At 31.1% G+C, this 17,998-nt stretch overlaps 1 protein-coding gene across 1 annotated transcript; it reads left to right on the top strand.

Annotated features, from left to right (window-relative positions):
* The first annotated feature begins 9,955 nt into the window (after positions 1-9,955).
* On the top strand, positions 9,956-15,647 carry LOC107762344 (CBL-interacting serine/threonine-protein kinase 1). Its single transcript, XM_075225735.1, has 12 exons — positions 9,956-10,302; positions 10,623-10,685; positions 12,471-12,542; positions 12,654-12,761; positions 12,952-13,032; positions 13,196-13,375; positions 13,454-13,678; positions 14,461-14,565; positions 14,651-14,767; positions 15,051-15,113; positions 15,215-15,289; positions 15,395-15,647. The coding sequence occupies exons 1-12, from the start codon at positions 10,099-10,101 to the stop codon at positions 15,452-15,454; spliced, it is 1,353 nt and encodes a 450-aa protein (XP_075081836.1). The 5' UTR covers positions 9,956-10,098; the 3' UTR covers positions 15,455-15,647.
* The last annotated feature ends 2,351 nt before the right edge of the window (positions 15,648-17,998 follow it).

Here is a 17,998-nt window from a genome sequence, read left to right as displayed (position 1 = left end):
TCTTAATAAAAAAAACTATAGTTGTTTATTTATTGCTTCACTTTCTTAATTGTTGATAGTTGGTGTAATCTGAACCATGGCTGGTGGAGGAAATTTCCTTCATAGAGTTATTTCTTATGTCGCCAATGAATTAATCGTCAATGGCCTCGCCAACAGGTAATTAATTTTATAAACTGTATGATTGAGCTTTGAGTTATTTCTTTCCGTTAAAATTCAAAATTATAGTTTTATTATTCTTTTCAAGTCAAAATTGTGTTTTTTAGGGAAGGTGACATAAGTTGAGTTTTTATTGAAGAAATGAGGATTTATATAGCCTACCCCATCTATTTTGGGACTGAGGAATAAAGAAGAGGCTAAAAGGGAAAAGAAGAAGGTGAAAACGAACGTTATTGTTAGAGTTGCAACCCTAGCGATTCTGGGTTTTTACTTGACGGCGGATTCGCCGGAAATTAGGGTTTGTTCTTGAACAAAGACGACGGAGTTTGGAGCTGAGCAACTTGATTTTCTGTTAATATATTTAAATGTATTTTCATGTATTTCATTGTACTTATTGTGTTTTTTCATTGTAATTCAATGTAGCTCGCTGTATTTCATGTATTTCATTGTATTCACGTCTTTTTTTTTCATTGTATTCCAATTTATCCCGTTGTATTCTATGTATTTTCATTGTATTCACTGTCTCGCTATATGTCACGAATGTATTCATATGTTTATTTAATTAATATAATTTATGTATTCAGATGTATTATATAATTTCTCTGAAGATTGCTATATTTTTGGGGTATTTTTCGGTTGAGAATCTTTTTTATAACTAGAAATAAAAAATTTGTGTGTTATAATTGAGTTTGTTGAGTTATATTAGGAGTCTATTATGTTAATTGATTCACTTTCCGTTTAAAAATAGTGTAATCCCCTGTTTCACGCTGTGAATACAGTCGAATACAATAATCTGTCCAGCTGTAATCCTATATTTTACGCCATGAATACAGTCGAATACACTCAAATACAACAACTGATTAGCTGGATTTCCCTGATTCACGCCTATTTTTGCTACTGTATTCATAAATACAATAGCTTAAATACATCAAATACATCTTATAACCACAGAAAAGGTATCTATAATCTGTAATATAAATAATGGTATAAATAGATGACTAATTACTACTAAAAGATAGTGCTTTATGAAAATTTCTCTTCTTTTTATTTTTTTTATTTACTTAAGTTATGCTTAAAGACCAATATATCTTCTTATTACATTCTCCCCACCTTAAGAAATTCGGTCCTCAAATTTAGTTCAGCTACATACCTGTAGACTGAAACAAATAAGGATACTTGACTTGCATAGCATCTTCCACTTCCAATGTAGCTTCTTTTACTTCTTTTATTGTATGATTTCTCCATATGACTTTCACGAACACGTTTTCTTTTTACCATAGCTTTCTCACTTGTTTATCAACAATAGTCATTAGTTCCTCCTCATAAGACAACTTCTCATCGAGCAGTATAGTAGGTGCTTCAAGCACCTGAAAAGAATTTGATATATATTTTCTTGGCATTGAGACGTGAAACACTGGATGAAAAAAAATAAATCAGGAGGAAGGGCCAAACGATATTTCATAGCTCCCACTCGTTCAAGTATCTCATACGGACCTATAAACCTCGGGCTCAACTTACCTTTTTTCCGAATTGCATCACGCCCTTCGTAGTAGAGACTCGTAAAAACGCGTTGTTCCCCAATTGTGAACACTAAATCTCTTTTTCTCTTATTTGCATAAGACTTTTGTCTGCTTTGAGATGTGAGCAATTTCTACCTAATCAATTGGACCATGTCAATAGCTATTTGTACTAAGTCTCCCAATAGGTTAGTCTCACCAGCTTCAAACCATCCAATAGGAGAACGATATTTTCTACCATACAATGCTTCGTATGGTGCCATTTAAATATTGGATTGGAAGCTATTGTTGTAAGCAAGTTTAGCTACATATCCTCCAAAATCTCTATAGTACGTTAAAATTGCCATCTGACTACAGACGAAATGCGGTAGAATGATCTACTTGTGTACCCAATGCTTCTTGAAAAGATTTTTAAAAGCGTAAGTGAACTGTGATCCTCCATCAGAGATGCTAGATATTGGAACTCCATGAAGTCGAACAATTTCACTCATAAATATCTGTCCATACCTCTCTTCATTGTATGTAGTCCTTACCGACAAAAATACATTGATTTTGATCTAAAATTACCTATACAAATCATAACCCCTGACACTTTGTGGTAGCCTAGTAACAAAATGCATAGTAATTCTTTCCCGTCTCTACTCTGAAATTTCTGTTTTAGTAGGCCTACTTGTCGTTAATGCTCAGCCTTGACCAGTTGACAAGTCAAATAAATAGAGACAAATTATACACATATTATGTGTGTATTATATATATATATATATCGCTTAAGCGGTTGGTGGACGGTTATTTTTATTAATTTTTTTTGGTATCCTTAATTTATATGTGTGGGTAAGTTTAGAGGCGAATCTAGGATCATACAAACTAGAATAATTTATATTCGTTAAATCATATATACAAACTAGATAAATTTTTATTTGTTTGCTTCACTTTTTGAAACATTAACATGCGTATTTATCCCTACAATTGAGAGTTTCATTGTAATTATAGCCAATGAAATTATGAAGGTATTGGCTCTTAATTTTTTTCAGAAAGTGACAACTATCTTCTCAAAAATAAATAAAACCAATGAACCAATCAAATTCTCTATACGAATTGATTTAATAGTTTAAATATTATTATTCCGGCATGATATGACTGATCCGATTAAAAATTATTGGGAGATAATATTCATTCATTGAACTTGTAGGTCAAAGATTAATCATTTTTATGGGATTAAACCCGAGATATCGTAAAGTAAAAAACCGATAAGATTATATATGTAATGACAATGAAGTACTCGCTACCTTCAAATTATGGGTACGTCTCTAAAATATAAAAAACTATTTTACCTCATTATTTACCATTCTAATCATTTTTAGACGCGAGAGGGCATAAGACAGGGAAAGAACATGCATAAGGAGTTGTCTTGGAAACAGAGGCGGACATATGTTTTGAGTAGAGGGGTCATCAAATCCCGTTAACTTCGGCAAAAATTCTTAATACATTATGTGTATATATGTTGAAAACGATCATCTATTTTGCTTGGAACCCTTAAAATTAAAAGTCCAACTGGCTCATTGGTTGAGCAATATGCTCGTATACCCCGCTACATTTAAATTTTGGGTTTGCCTCTGCTCGGAAAGAATTTTTTTCCTCTTTTGGTGTGTGGTTCATGTTTCTCTACGTTAGTATGCTTGAATATTTTGTTCATTTCTGGGTATTTTTTGTTTTCTCGAGAAGAAAAATTAAAGGACACAAATTTAGAAATTAATTAGCACGAAAATCCAATCCTACAACAACTGGAAAGTTGATTGTTACTGCAAATTAAATGATTTGAAAGTGGCAGATAAAACCCCTAACTCATACATCTTGCTGAAAATTTCGCTATCGCTGTATTTTTTGAAAATTTATTTCGGCCAACTTGATTATCTACTTTGTTTGATTACAGATGAAGACTCTTTCCTAGTTATTTTAATTTTATTTCATTTATTACACTCTCCAACTGTATATTTGACTTCGTTTTGTGTTTACATTTTGACCAAAAATTTAAGTGGACTGAATGTAATACCCTAGGGCTAGTAAATGCATGTAAATTATGGGAAGAATTAGTCTCATTATATAAGATGGAGACAGAAGACTTTAGAAAAAAAGTAGTCCAAAAGAGATACACTATGATATAGGAGGAGAATGATTACACACGAAGACAGGACTTTTTCATGTTTTTTGACATGCTTTTTACGTAGCGTTTAACTATTTCATGGTTTTTTTTATTTTTTTTTTGAATTGTGATCAGTGTATATAAATTAAACTATTTTACAGTCAAACTTCTCTATAACAGCCTCGTTTGTTCCGATATTTTTTAATTGCTATAGTGAAGTGCCGTTATAGAGAACATATATTTTAATGTAATGTTAAAATCAGTTACATATGTTTACATCTGAAGTAAATTATTATGCAAGTTTTAATATGACTTTGTTGTGTAAACCCAAGCACACGACGCGGCCGGTTTAATTTCCTGGACTCTAATACAGTAAAATCTCTTTATAGCAATCTCGTTTGTTCCGATATTTTTTGGTTGCTATAGTAAAGTGTTGTTATAGAGAACATATATTATAACGTAATATTAAAATCGATTCCGAAAAAAAAACTTGACTTTTATAGTGAATGATTATTACATAAGGATGTTGTTATAGAGAGGACTAACCGTAGTAGATAATGAATAAACAAGGGAAAGACGTGAGATCAATCAAATTTTACTAAGCATAATACACAGAATACAATTATTCTATTTACATAATTGTAAGGAAAAGAAAATTAATTTAAGAAATTTTGAGACTAAAAAAATTAAATGATATAAATGAATAGTAGATCGAGTCTCAAAGTGAATCAAAAAATAATTTTAATGGGTGCCGTATTATATTTTATTTTTGGCTTTAAAAATGAAAAATGTAGCGAGCGACCTTGTGAGTAAGATGACAAAATAAAGTGACTTTTGTGATAAAGTGGCATAGCTATATATAATGAAGGACGGTCAATTGAATACCCTTTATTGAAAAATTATACTGTGAATATATAAAAAATATTTACTGCATACATAATCAATTTTTTTTATATATGTATATTAAATCTTAAATATTTTTAATGAAATTCCTGACTTCACCACTATTATAATACCAAAAAAAAACTTTCATAGACAATTATCCTTAGTTAAGTACTCCCTACAATCCACGTGACCAATTTGTTTTGGGCACACCCATTAAGGAAATACTAAATTCTAGACAAAAATAGTTAGTGTGACTAAACTACCCTTCATTAAATGTTGCACCATTGTTATAGTAGCACTTACTTCTCTTCTCAAATGTGAGGAGTAAATGACTTTTTAAGATACGTACGTAAGAGTAATTTTGAAAAAAAATAAATTAAATTTTTTCTTGATTGTATAAATAAATACTTATTTTGAACTAAAATAAAAAAATAAATTAATCACTTATTGTGAACCGAAGAGAGTAGCTTTTTAAGTAATTAACTCCCTCCAAATTTGGGGACCTAAAATATATGCTTTTCTTGATATAGACAATTCATTTTCTAGAAATAAATAGGAAGACATAATCGACTTATAAAGGAGAGAGTAGTTGAACTAAAGGTAGAATGCGACAGCAAATAACTTTTATGAAACGTATTACTCGGAAAAAAAGGGCTAAACTTTGGACCAAATGTTAGGCTCGTGATGCTCGTGGTTTGGGTAGGGTAACTAATACTCTTTATTTATTCCGTTTTGACATTCCATGGATTTCGACCATATACAAATAACTTATAAAAATATTTTTGAAATGTTATACTATTTTTATTAAAGTATTACGCAATAAAGGGCTAGCCTTGGACAAATCTTAGGCTCGTGATGCTCGTTGTTTGGAGGGTAATTAATCCGTTTTGACATCTCGCCTTCGATATATTTATATATAATGTTATACTCCATTCGTTCCAATTTATGTGAACCTGTTTGACTGGGCACGAAGTTTAAGAAAAAATGAAGACTTTTGAAATTTGTGGTCCTAAACAAGTTAAAAAGGGGCTTAGAGTATTTGTGTGGTTATAAAAACTTCTCATTAAGGGTAGAATCGTAAGTTTAAGCTAAATTATCACCAAATTTAGAAATGAGTCATTCTTTTTGGAACGGATCAAAAAGAAAAGAGGTTCACATAAACTGGAACGGAGGGAATACTAATTTTTATGAAGAAGAGTCTTGGCGTAATTGGTAAAGTTGTTGACATGTGACCAGGGAGTCACGGGTTGAACCGTGAAAATAGCCTCTTGCAGAAATATAGAGTAAGAGACTCTTATGCGCATAGCGGTAACTTAATAACTCTTATGCGCATAGCGGTAACTTAATACACTTCCTTTTTCTTTTTTATAATACTAATTTTTATTGAATTATTGCACAGAAAAAAGGGCTAGCACTGGACCAAATGTTAGGCTCGTGATGCTCGTGGTTTGGGTAGGTTTATTAATACTCCTATTTGTTCCATTTGACATCGAGGTTAAAAAAAAATATATTTATAACTTATAAAATATTTTTGAAATGTTATAATTATGAATATATTATGCTATTTCTAATTAACGTACGTATGACTAAGGGTAAAAGAGTTTTGTATAACTTTAAAACAAATAAAATTATCAGATTTAATAATATTCGACATAAAAAGATGATATTAGAGGAGGCGGGGGGTTTGAACCTGAAAAGTATCACCGAAGAGTGTTGTGAGATCGTTGGAATTTCTCCATCCTTAACTAAAAATTTTAATCGTTAATATTTTTATATGTATGTTAAAAGTACTAATAACTTATTATGTACGAAATGAAATTAATCGAACTAATAGATTTCAAATACGAATGCTTAAGGAATAGTAAAAGAAACAGAAATTCTTGCTAATTCCAAATTAAGCAACAGATTGACCCAGGAATTAAGGAAAAATTTCTAAGCAGCATTAATCATCCCACATGCTTCGTGTTTTGTCACCTATTCTGATCAATCTTCAAATATAAATCATCCAACCATGTGCCTCTTTCGCGTTTATATAGGGTTCGGAAAAAAAATTACATCCTAAGAAGTGTGACGTAAACAAATTATTATAATACAAGAATTAATGGTTGTTTCCACAGCTCGAACCTGTAATTTATATGTTACATGGAAATAACTTTACCGTCACTCTATAGCTTCCGACGCAAACAAATTATTATAATACAAGAATTAATGGTTGTTTCCACAACTCGAATCTGTGATCTATATGTCACATGGAAATAACTTTACCGTCATTCTATGGCTCCCGTTCTGTCTCTCCTCCTTGTTGTTGTAAAATTATTATAGAGGAAGAGTCAAAAGATTTTGTTTATGGGTTCTCGGCCATACTTCATCCGGTCCACTTTATTAATTTTTTGGCTATTCCCATGCATATTAAGACATTCACTTTTTGCATTAGTTAACGATGAAATAGATCATATCAACCTTAATTTGTTCATTTAAAATACAAATAAATATTTCTAATCTCTTTATTCCAAAGGCAACTTTGAAAAAAAGTTAATTAATTTCTTTTTGATATCTGAAAAAATCAAATATTGTGGACTACAAAAAAAATAAAAAAAATCATTTAAAGTGGGTCGGAGGAGTAATTATCTTTGCTTACTGATTTCTAAATATCTTATTTATTCATATTAAATGAATTTTTAACACTAATATAAAATTTAACCAAAGCTCACTACTAGAAATTCGGTCAAAACCGTACAAAAAACCGACAAAGTTGGTCGATAATTGCCAATAACCGTCCAAAACGCGACCATTTACATGTGGACGGTATTTTGAAGGTCGAAAGGGCATACCGACCAAACTTGGTTGGAAATTACCGACCAACTTTGGTCAGTAAATTAAATTCAAAAAATAAATTGCCGAAAAACCAACAAAAGTTGATCGGTATTTTAATTATGTAATTAAAAAAATGCACCATCTAGGAATCGAACCCGAGTTTGCACTGTGGCAGAATACTATTCTACTACTAGACCATTGGTGCATTTTATTTTAAGATTGTCTTTTATTTTATTTATACTCTTTAATTGTATTTCCGCACGAAAATAACCGACCAAAGTTGGTCGGTTTTATTAAAAAATAAAATTATCGACCGAATTTGGTCGATTTTTTAAAATGGCTGGCCAAATTAACCAACCAATTTTGGTCGATTTTTTTAATGTTAATTTAATTTATTTTAAATAAAAAGCGATCGAACATGGTTGGTTTCTTGAAAAATAAATTTCGTGATACTCAAAAATAGTTTCTCGCATTTTTGCGCAAAAGAAAATCGACCAAAGTTAGTCGGTTTCATAAAAAAAAATTAAAAATAAAATATTTTGAAAAACCGACCAACTTTGACCGATTTTTTGACCGACCAAAATTGGTCGATTGACCGTGGTCAATTTTTACCGAATTTCTAGTAGTGGCTATTGAGTTTTGCCAAACTTGTTATTATAATGGTGGCTCCGCCCTGCATTGTTTGGACCATTTCTTGGTTGTCACGACTTATTATCATAACATGATTATGATTATCAAATAATGCCGTAATAAAAATTATTTGTCCTAAGTTTCCACGGCTCAAACCCGTGGCCTTCTCGTCACATGGCAACGACTTTACCAATTACGCCAAGACCTCCATTCGTTTGATATGTATTCTAAAACATATAACTATACACAAAATCGATCATTGTTTATTTTTTTAGTCGATATACATAAATTATATACTAACTATACATGAATATATTCATATTATACACGGCTTATACGTATATTATATATCAACACGTTATTTTTAAGCTAATGGTTAGATGGACAACGACGACAATAACAACAACAACAACAATATATATTCACACGTGAGAAAAATACTTAGGACGACTATTTAGGTTAATTCTTCTATAATGAACTTTCTAGTTGGTTTTATATTTTATCTTTTCATGTCGCTTTATCATGATGGCTTGAACAAGAAAATATCTTATATAGTTATATTGTTATTACATAATTATTTTATTCTTTTGTTTAGCATGATCACTATCTAATTAGTTACGTTAAATTCTTATAAATTATATTTAAATAAAATAGTTCTAATACTAGGAAAATAAAATCTATATTTACATCAAGCAACTTTTTCAACAAGATAAGGGATGATCTCATATTAAGATATATTTTTTAAAACAACGTAAGTCAAATATAGATTTCCTTAATTAAATTAACATAAATATTGTGAAAAACATTTTCTCAAAAACAATTTCCAAAATATTTTGTCTAAATTATTTTCTGACATACACGTCTTCAAAAAGGTAAATCAAAACCAAAATCAAACGCCACCTAAAATTTGACCAGGCAGCTTACTATGTTTACTTTTGTGTATGTTATTATTGGGCTTCACTTTCATCAAAATTCCTTTCATATTTGTGCGTTTTTTTTTACACATTTTAAACATGAACGATTAATTTGTGAGTAGTCATTACACAAGTAAATTTGAGAAAAACCGACCAATAAAAAAGAAAAAAAAAGGGTCAAAAGAAGAGTAATAAAATGATGACATCGTAAATGTGTCCATATTGCTTTTTCTGCTTATTGCATTCATTAATTGGCCAAATGTCCAATAATTAGATGTAATATTATTTCATTTTCTCCGGACCACTTTAATTAATTTTTTGGTTTTACATTTGCAACGACTTAAATTGGGGGTTCTCCAGATTTGAAAGACTAAAAATTCTCTCAAAAATGATCACATTCAAAAAGTCATGAATAATATAAGTATTCATATTATTCACCGATTAACTTATTTTCTATCCGTATTAAATATAGGAAGGTTGGATATTTTATCTGTTTTTATGTTATCCGGTTTCAACTCGCTCAGATCCGATGTACCTGCCCGTTTGCCACCCATATAATTACTTAATCATGGTTAAATGAGAAAGTATAAAAAAACATAAATTACATTTATTATTTTGGTGTAATTATTACCTTTTCGTGTGGTTGGGATTGGGTCCCAAGAAGGTGAGACTAATCCTCGGTTCCTATTTGACCAACTTATTAGTTAAAAATTAAATTACTCGGCGCAACAATGAAGTTTCATTTATTTATTTAGGTGGAAAAAAACGAGGATTAAATTAATGGATAAAAGGAGATCTAGACTGTAGATAAAGAAAAATCACAGGCCCCACTTTATTATTTAATCATTTCTATTTCCTATATATATAGCCACCAAATAATAGAAGAGAAATCAAACAAACTCGAAACCTATCTTCTCTCTACATTTGTACCCAACATATTACATCAAAAAAATCAAGAACTTAGAGTTTAACAATCTTTCGTTAGTTGATTTTTTTTCCAATTTTTATAAGGGATTTAAATTTAGAATTAATTTATTTCGGTATGGTTTTGGTACAACACGAGGACGAAATAGTGCAAGGTGAAAAGAAGAAGAGAATGCGAGTGGGAAAATACGAAGTTGGAAGGACTCTTGGTGAAGGAAATTTTGGTAAAGTGAAGTACGCGAAGCATGTTGACTCTGGTCAATCTTTCGCCATTAAGATTTTGGAGAAGACTCGAATCGTTGACCTCAAGTTTATCGCTCAGGTTTGTCTCCGTTATACTAACATATATATTATTCAAACTAATAATTTCTCTAACGAAAGTAGAAGATTCAGTGGCGAAATTAGAGAAAATTGATTTGCAGCTCTTTCATTTAGTGGTCATTGTCGTATCGGATGCTTAATCCCCCCCCCCCCTAACTACGGAGGAAGTCACACTTTAACTTTCTGCCTTGACCTATGCCTCACATCGATCGTTCTGTCCACTGAACTCATCAATCAACCTTAGTAGTACGATTTGTAAAGCTGAAAATTAAAATATTTCGAGATAATAAATTTATAATATGTTTAATGTTTTTATTGCAGATTAAGAGGGAGATTGGAAGTTCAAAACTCCTCAAACATCCTAACGTTGTTAGATTATACGAGGTACGTAGATTTTATCTTTGTATATTTTCTTTGCATTATTTTCAAATATTTGGAATTAATATACGTACCCAAAGTGAGTTTTCTTAACGTAAATGTTGTCCGTTGTATAAATGTAAGATATATCGCAATAATTAAGGATGTAAAGTCAATGGATTATATGCATATTTGCCGTTCTTTTATTGTGAAAATCTGATGTATTTAATAAAATATAAGTTGAGGGGATTGTGATAATTAATTTTAGTTGGTGAAAAATAAAAATTTGAAGCCATATTATGAGATTTTTCTCGACGTTACCATAAGAGTCAAAATCAATGATTTTTGTGGAAATTATGGAGATGGGACCTTAGCTTGTCTGCAGGACCACGGAGAAGGAGATATGGATTCAGCCAATGACCCCAAATAGACGGAGTTAATTTAAAATTTATGAGTTTTGAACTTGTCATTGAATTCATTGCTTGTCTTAATTATTGGATTTGAAATTAAATATTTATATATATTTTTCTAATGCAAATACAAAATTCAAGCCAATATTACTAGATTTTATCGAACCTATACCTAATACTCTAGCGCTGCCCTGCATAAAATTTAGATGACAAGATTGTTTTGGTTTTACATTGCATTCAGTGCATCATTACAAAATTAAATAATTATCTTGTTAAGTTAATTATGTCACGCTGCTCGTGTTTTGGTTTGGATGACTAATAACCGCAAGTTCGAAAAATATTTGTGGCACTCATAGATTCAAGTACTCATACTCATTTAATTTTTTTTCTTGATAATTTGACAAAATAATCTTCATCTAAAGTTTTAATATTATCCCAACAAAAATTACTTCAATCAAAATTTAATTAGGTTCCTGACAAAAAAAGTTTTTGTTTTTCTTCCTAAGGTTACTTAGAAAAAGATGTAATTAATGTCTGCGATGACTTTTAACTCAAGGTGGCAAGCAAGTAGATAGTAATAATAAGTTCCACATGATTTGCACCTATTTTAATTTGAATTTATTATCACGACATCTCCACTAAACGTTTATATATTACCAAAAACGTCACGTACTGAGTTTGGAATTATTAATTTAATTAAAATATAATCTCATCTAAATAGTTCTTCGTATTATAGTACGTTATGTTCTGTATTTATTCCTCTATTTCCAAACATTTTCCTCGACTCACGCTCCAAGTTTATATGAAACAATAGAATATCATTTTCTGCCAGAGTCTCCCCCCCCCACCCCCCCACACACACACAAAAAAAAAAGAACGTTGTCTTGCATTTTGGCCTTTTGGGAACTTCCCGGATAGGATTTGAAGTTTATGAGCTTCTTATATACAATGATCTTAAGTTAATACTACAATAATAAATGGGTCATAATTCTTAATATTTATGTATATTTAGTGAATTTATATATATATATATATATATATATATATATATATATATATATATATATATATACATTATATTTATATTCGTTAAAGATATAACATGTAGATCCGCCCCTATTCACGGTGTAAATTAATATCTTTGGTTAAAGTCTGGTCTTTGCATGGGTACATGGTTTGAGTTCAATTTTAATATTTTATATACATATGGGTTCTTATATGCAATGATGTGAAGTTAATAGGATAATAATAATAATTGAACTTATAGTCAAATAATTATGAATATTTAATGAGTTTCTATATATATATATATAGAGAGTCTGGTCCTTGCATGGGTACATGGTTTTGAGTTCATTTTAGTATTTTTACCAATGATGAATTACTAATATTAATAATTAAACAGGTATTAGCAAGCAAAAGCAAGATATACATGGTTCTAGAATACGTGAATGGTGGTGAATTATTTGACAGAATTGTAAGTAACTTTTGCAATAAACTTGTCTTTCTGCATATTAACATCTCAAATCTTTGATTATAATTTGACTATAATCCTCATTAATTAATTAATTAATTAATTAATTAATAGGCTTCCAAAGGGAAACTCAACGAGGCACAAGGTAGAAAACTCTTCCAACAATTAATTGATGGAGTTAGTTATTGTCACGATAAAGGAGTCTTCCACAGAGACCTAAAGGTAACTATTGAGGATATATATATAAATATATATTACACATTATCAGTGTAAAATAACACGTTATAATTGGTTCCGTACTATTTATTTTAAGTTACATGTCAATGCTGATATTAAATAAAGTTACTTGCAATTGCTTTTTAAGTGACTTAATGGTATAAATATTTTTTACACGTGTGATTTTGAAATGCAGCTAGAGAACGTTCTCATTGATACAAAAGGAAACATAAAAATAACGGACTTTGGACTCAGTGCTTTACCTCAACAATTTTGGGTATGTATGGAGCTTAATTTAGAACCTCTGTCTGCTTTGATACTATATTGAAATGTGTGGCTATCTCATAGCCTATTAGAAATACATTTTTATTTATTTAATTTATATATTTTAAACATTAATTTTATTAATCAAGCTTAAAGATTTTCTTGCTTATTTATAGGATGATGGTTTATTGCATACAACGTGTGGTAGTCCCAACTATGTTGCTCCTGAAATTCTTTCTAACAGAGGATACGATGGCGCGACATCAGATACTTGGTCATGTGGTGTTATCTTATATGTAATTCTCACTGGTCAGTTACCCTTTGACGATAGAAACCTCGCAATACTTTATAAAAAGGTAAAAGAAATTTCTTATATTTTTTTCCTTTGTGTATGAAATTGTTTATAACTATTTATTTTTTTAATGTGAAATCAGATATTTAAGGGAGATGTTCATATACCAAAATGGCTATCCTTAGGAGCAAAAAACCTTTTAAAGAGGATTCTTGATCCCAATCCACGTACGCGGATAACAATGGCAGAAATCAAAATAAATGAATGGTTCAAACAAGATTATGTTGCTGCAAATCCATATGAAGAAGATTTGGAATGTGATCATATATCAACAGATAATCAAGTCTTAACAGTACAAGAAGCAGCGGTACGTATTTTTATTTTATATGACACATTTTCCTTTTTAGTAACAGTATGTACTTTCATTTGATGTGATACACTTTCCTTTTTAGTAGCAGTACATACTTTCCATTTTATATTTAGGTTACATATTTGAACCGTGAAATATAATAGATCATCTCACTAGTGATATTTTTCGCTTTGGACTTAGGTTCACACGGCTCTAAAACGCGTCACTAGAGTCTAATGCCTGTCTACTTATATACCTAGCATCTCTCCCGTGTTTTGTCGATATGGAATTCGTCTAAAGTGTCACATACATCCTCCCTTAGGGGCTTAACGTCCTTGTGCCGAATCCCACATCGACAAAACACAGAAGAAATACTGGGGATATAAATAGACAGATCTTAGACTCTAGTGACACGTTTTAAAGCCGTGCGGGCCTTTGTCCAAAGCGGACAATATCACTAGTGGGGTGGACTGTTACATGAAATCAGTCACTGATCTTGTATCAGGGTAAGCTACCTATGTCACACCCCTATAGGCACGTTTTAAAGTCGTGCGGGCCTATGTCCAAAGCGGACAATATCACTAGTGAGGTGGACTGTTACATAAAATCAGTCACTGATCTTGTATCAGGGTAAGCTACCTATGTCACACCCCTATAGGGTGCAGCTCTTCCCGGAACCATGCACGAGTGCGAGATGCTTTGTGCCTTTATTTTAGAAATAATTCAACTACTTTAATTTCTTATTTTATCTTTAATAAAATGATTTATAACGACACGAATATCTATGACTTGTTTTACAGCCGCTTGACGCTCAAAGAGATCGAGAATCACATTCTCTTATCAACGCCTTTCAACTTATAGGGATGTCATCTTGTCTAGATCTTTCTGGATTTTTTGAGAAAGAGGTAACTTCTGATTTTAATTATTTACCATATTATTCAATGAAAATTAACAAAACCTAGACTTATATTTTATTTTGAATTATTTTAGGACATTTCTGAGAGGAAAATCAGATTTACATCAAATCTCTTACCAAAACAGTTGCTGGACAGGATTGAGAATACAGTAACACAAATGGGATTTCACGTCCAGAAAAGACATGGAAGGGTTAGTATATATTGAAGTTGATACTTCTGTCTATATTTGCATGGGTTTATAACGTAATAATTACAATTACTAGTCAAATATACAAAAGATATACACTGATTATATATAAAATATATATATTTTATGTATATTAATATACATTTGCTGGTTACTATTTTGGAGAGCAATTATACTAGAAAATATGGACATTGAATTAATTTGCATGTACTATAATTAAATTTTTAGACACGTAAAATTGATACACAAATGTCTTATATGCGTTCGTCATTCACATATATTGCAGTTGAAAGTATTACAAGAATACAAAGGACAAAAATACCCTACTACTCTCTCGGTAGTCGCAGAGGTATGTACGTAACATTTTACTGTACGTAGTCTGTAGTTTAATTTCTGTACACTAACGGTATAAAAAATATTTAATATTTTTTTCTCGATGCACAATTGTAGGTATTCGAGATTAGCCCATCTTTGTATGTCGTAGAGTTACAAAAGTCTTCAGGGGATTCAACAGTATATAGACAGGTATAGATACTTCGACATTCTCGTCTACGTACCTTGTTGAAATAAAGTTGCAGCACATTCAAATTAAACATGTAAAACTAACTATAATATCATTTTTGTATGCAGTTGTGTAATAGGGTATCAAGTGATTTGGGTGTACAACGGACTCAAGAGATCTTAATTTAGCTAATTATTTTTTGTGAAATTTAGAAACTTTAATTCTTTTTTTTCTTTTAATTTCCTCCTCTTCTACATTTTTTTGAAGAGTTGTGAGCAGTAACCACAGAGTGATGTAGTTTGGTTGTTTAAATACTTACTTTGCGTGAGCGGAAGAGTTTAACTTATATAAGCGATAGTGTATATATAAGTAACTTTTTTATATTATCGAGTCATATCCAAAGAACATTTACAGATAAACTTCTTAATTAAAATGTGAGTTTTATAACCTTAAAAATAAAACAAGATTCGAGTGTGACAAATTTTTCTCCTCTTGCCAAAATCAAGAGACATGGCATTCTAATATACGAAACAACATTGATAAGGACAAAAATAAGAAATAGCTCGATTTACAATTGGTAATTAAAAAATAGCTATAGTTTTAAAAATAATTGAACGTTAGGCACTTTTTCATGTAAAGATAAAATCTGAACAAAAATACCATCCTTAAAAAACCAAAAATATATTCCAGCATAATGTGCTGAAATTTTATAATGTGTTGGAGTTCCAACATAATATGGTAGAAGTTTATATGTAGGAGCTCCATAATCCAGCATATTATGCTAGAACTTTCCGTGTACCAACAAGGATATTTTTTTCCATATTTTATCTTCCCATAAAATAATGGCTATTTTTGTTATGACTTTGCAAACGCTGACTATTTTTTAATTACCAATGCAAAAACTGGCCAGCGTGCTATTTTCACCAATGATGGATGTTTGACAAAATAACTTCGTAGAACAGCATTAGATATAATTAATGCATAACACAAGATTTTTCTATCAATAAATTACAATAGGACGTTGAGAAGTAATACAAGTTGAAGTCAATGTAAACGAATAAAGGATAACCTTAGCCACTACTTTCCCATGTTCCTACCACTTCTTTCATTTTCTCATTTACAATTTGGAGATATATATATATATTCTTGGTGACCACTGATCTTTTTTTGCCCCACTTGGGAGTCCATTATCTGTTTTAGGGTCTCGACTAATCCGATTCGCACTACGTAAAGCCCATTAAAGGAGAAAGTGCTCTTTGTGAAAATAGCACGGGTTGGTCAGTTTTCGGTCCGATAATCGAAAAATAGCTAGCATTTGCAAAGTCATTTAAAATAGCCGTTGTTTTGCTAAAACACGAAAAGTTCCAGCATAATATGCGGGATTATGGAGTTCCTGCGTATAAACTTCCAACATATTATATTGGAACTCCAGTACACGAAAAGTTCCAGCATAATATGCGGTTTATGAAGCTCCTGCATATAAACTTCCCGCATATTATGCTGGAACATTTCTGGATTTTTCAGTGTGTTTTTGTTCAAAAGGGCCAAAAATGTCCTTGAACTATTTGAAATAGCTCAAAAATAACCTCTGTTTGTTTTTGATACCAAAACTATCCCTGCCGTCTATATTTTGGACCACAAATGCCCCTTAAAACGTTAGCTTTGCCATGAAGCTGACATGGCTGTTTTACATTTGCTTACTTGGCCATTCACCTAAGCAATCCGACACAGCGTAGAGTTTATTCTTTGTTCTTGAAAAAAAAAAACGAAAACTGAAATACACCAAAAATATATCAAACCAATCATAAATTTACAAAACGTTTCTTTCAGATTATCAAGCTTTTAAGAACTTTTCCATAATTTTTTTTTAATTAGCTCAGATGTTCAAACTAAGAAATCAGTTGTTAAAGTTCAATTTTCAGCTTCAATCGCAATATTGAAGCAATTTACAGTAACATACAACTAAAACTCTTAAAATTTGACAGCAATTATTTTCAATAACCCTACAACAGCTAAAAGAAATTTCACCAAGAAGGTTTCAAATCAGCATCTATTTTCAAATTTCGACTCACAAAGAATGGCTACACAAGTTTTCCAACAACAATCAACCATTTGAATTAAATTTGAGCCACAAATCTGTTGACCCTAAAGCCCAATCAATGAGCTCGATCCTTCGACACATAGGTACAACTTCCCACAAATTTCAGCACACTTCGAAATTGGAGTTTCAAAGTCCGGAGAGCAACTCAACAAGAATAATGGAAGACCTATTTTTGGTGTATTTTAGTTTTCTGATTTCTTTTGTGATTAGGATGCAAGAACAAACGGAGGGTATTTTTGGGCTATTTCAAATAGTTCAAGGATATTTTAGTCTTTTTCCGTATAATATTTAAATAGGTGTAAAAGCTCATGTGGCAGCCGTTAGTTTTTAGGGCAATAGTGGTCTAATTTTAGACGGTGAGGACATATTTGGTACTAAAGACAAACGGAGAGTATATTTGAGCTATTTTCACGTGCTCTTTACTAGAATTTTTTCTATTTTTAAAGTTCGATCTCAAGAATTTTTGTTAAGATTGAGAGACCTATCCATCCGACAACAATCCTCGATGAACTAATCCATTATTGAAGAAAGTAACAAGAAAAAGGAAATTCTGTGAATTTAACAATAAAGAAATCTCTTAACTCTCAAACCATATCCAAGATATGAGTTACCTACCTAACATGAGAATTAC

This window comes from Nicotiana tabacum, chromosome 11, assembly GCF_000715075.1.
Source record: "Nicotiana tabacum cultivar K326 chromosome 11, ASM71507v2, whole genome shotgun sequence".
Lineage (NCBI taxonomy): Eukaryota > Viridiplantae > Streptophyta > Magnoliopsida > Solanales > Solanaceae > Nicotiana > Nicotiana tabacum.
The sequence above is the reverse complement of the archived record's forward strand: the minus strand, read 5'-3'. Positions and strand labels throughout refer to the sequence as shown.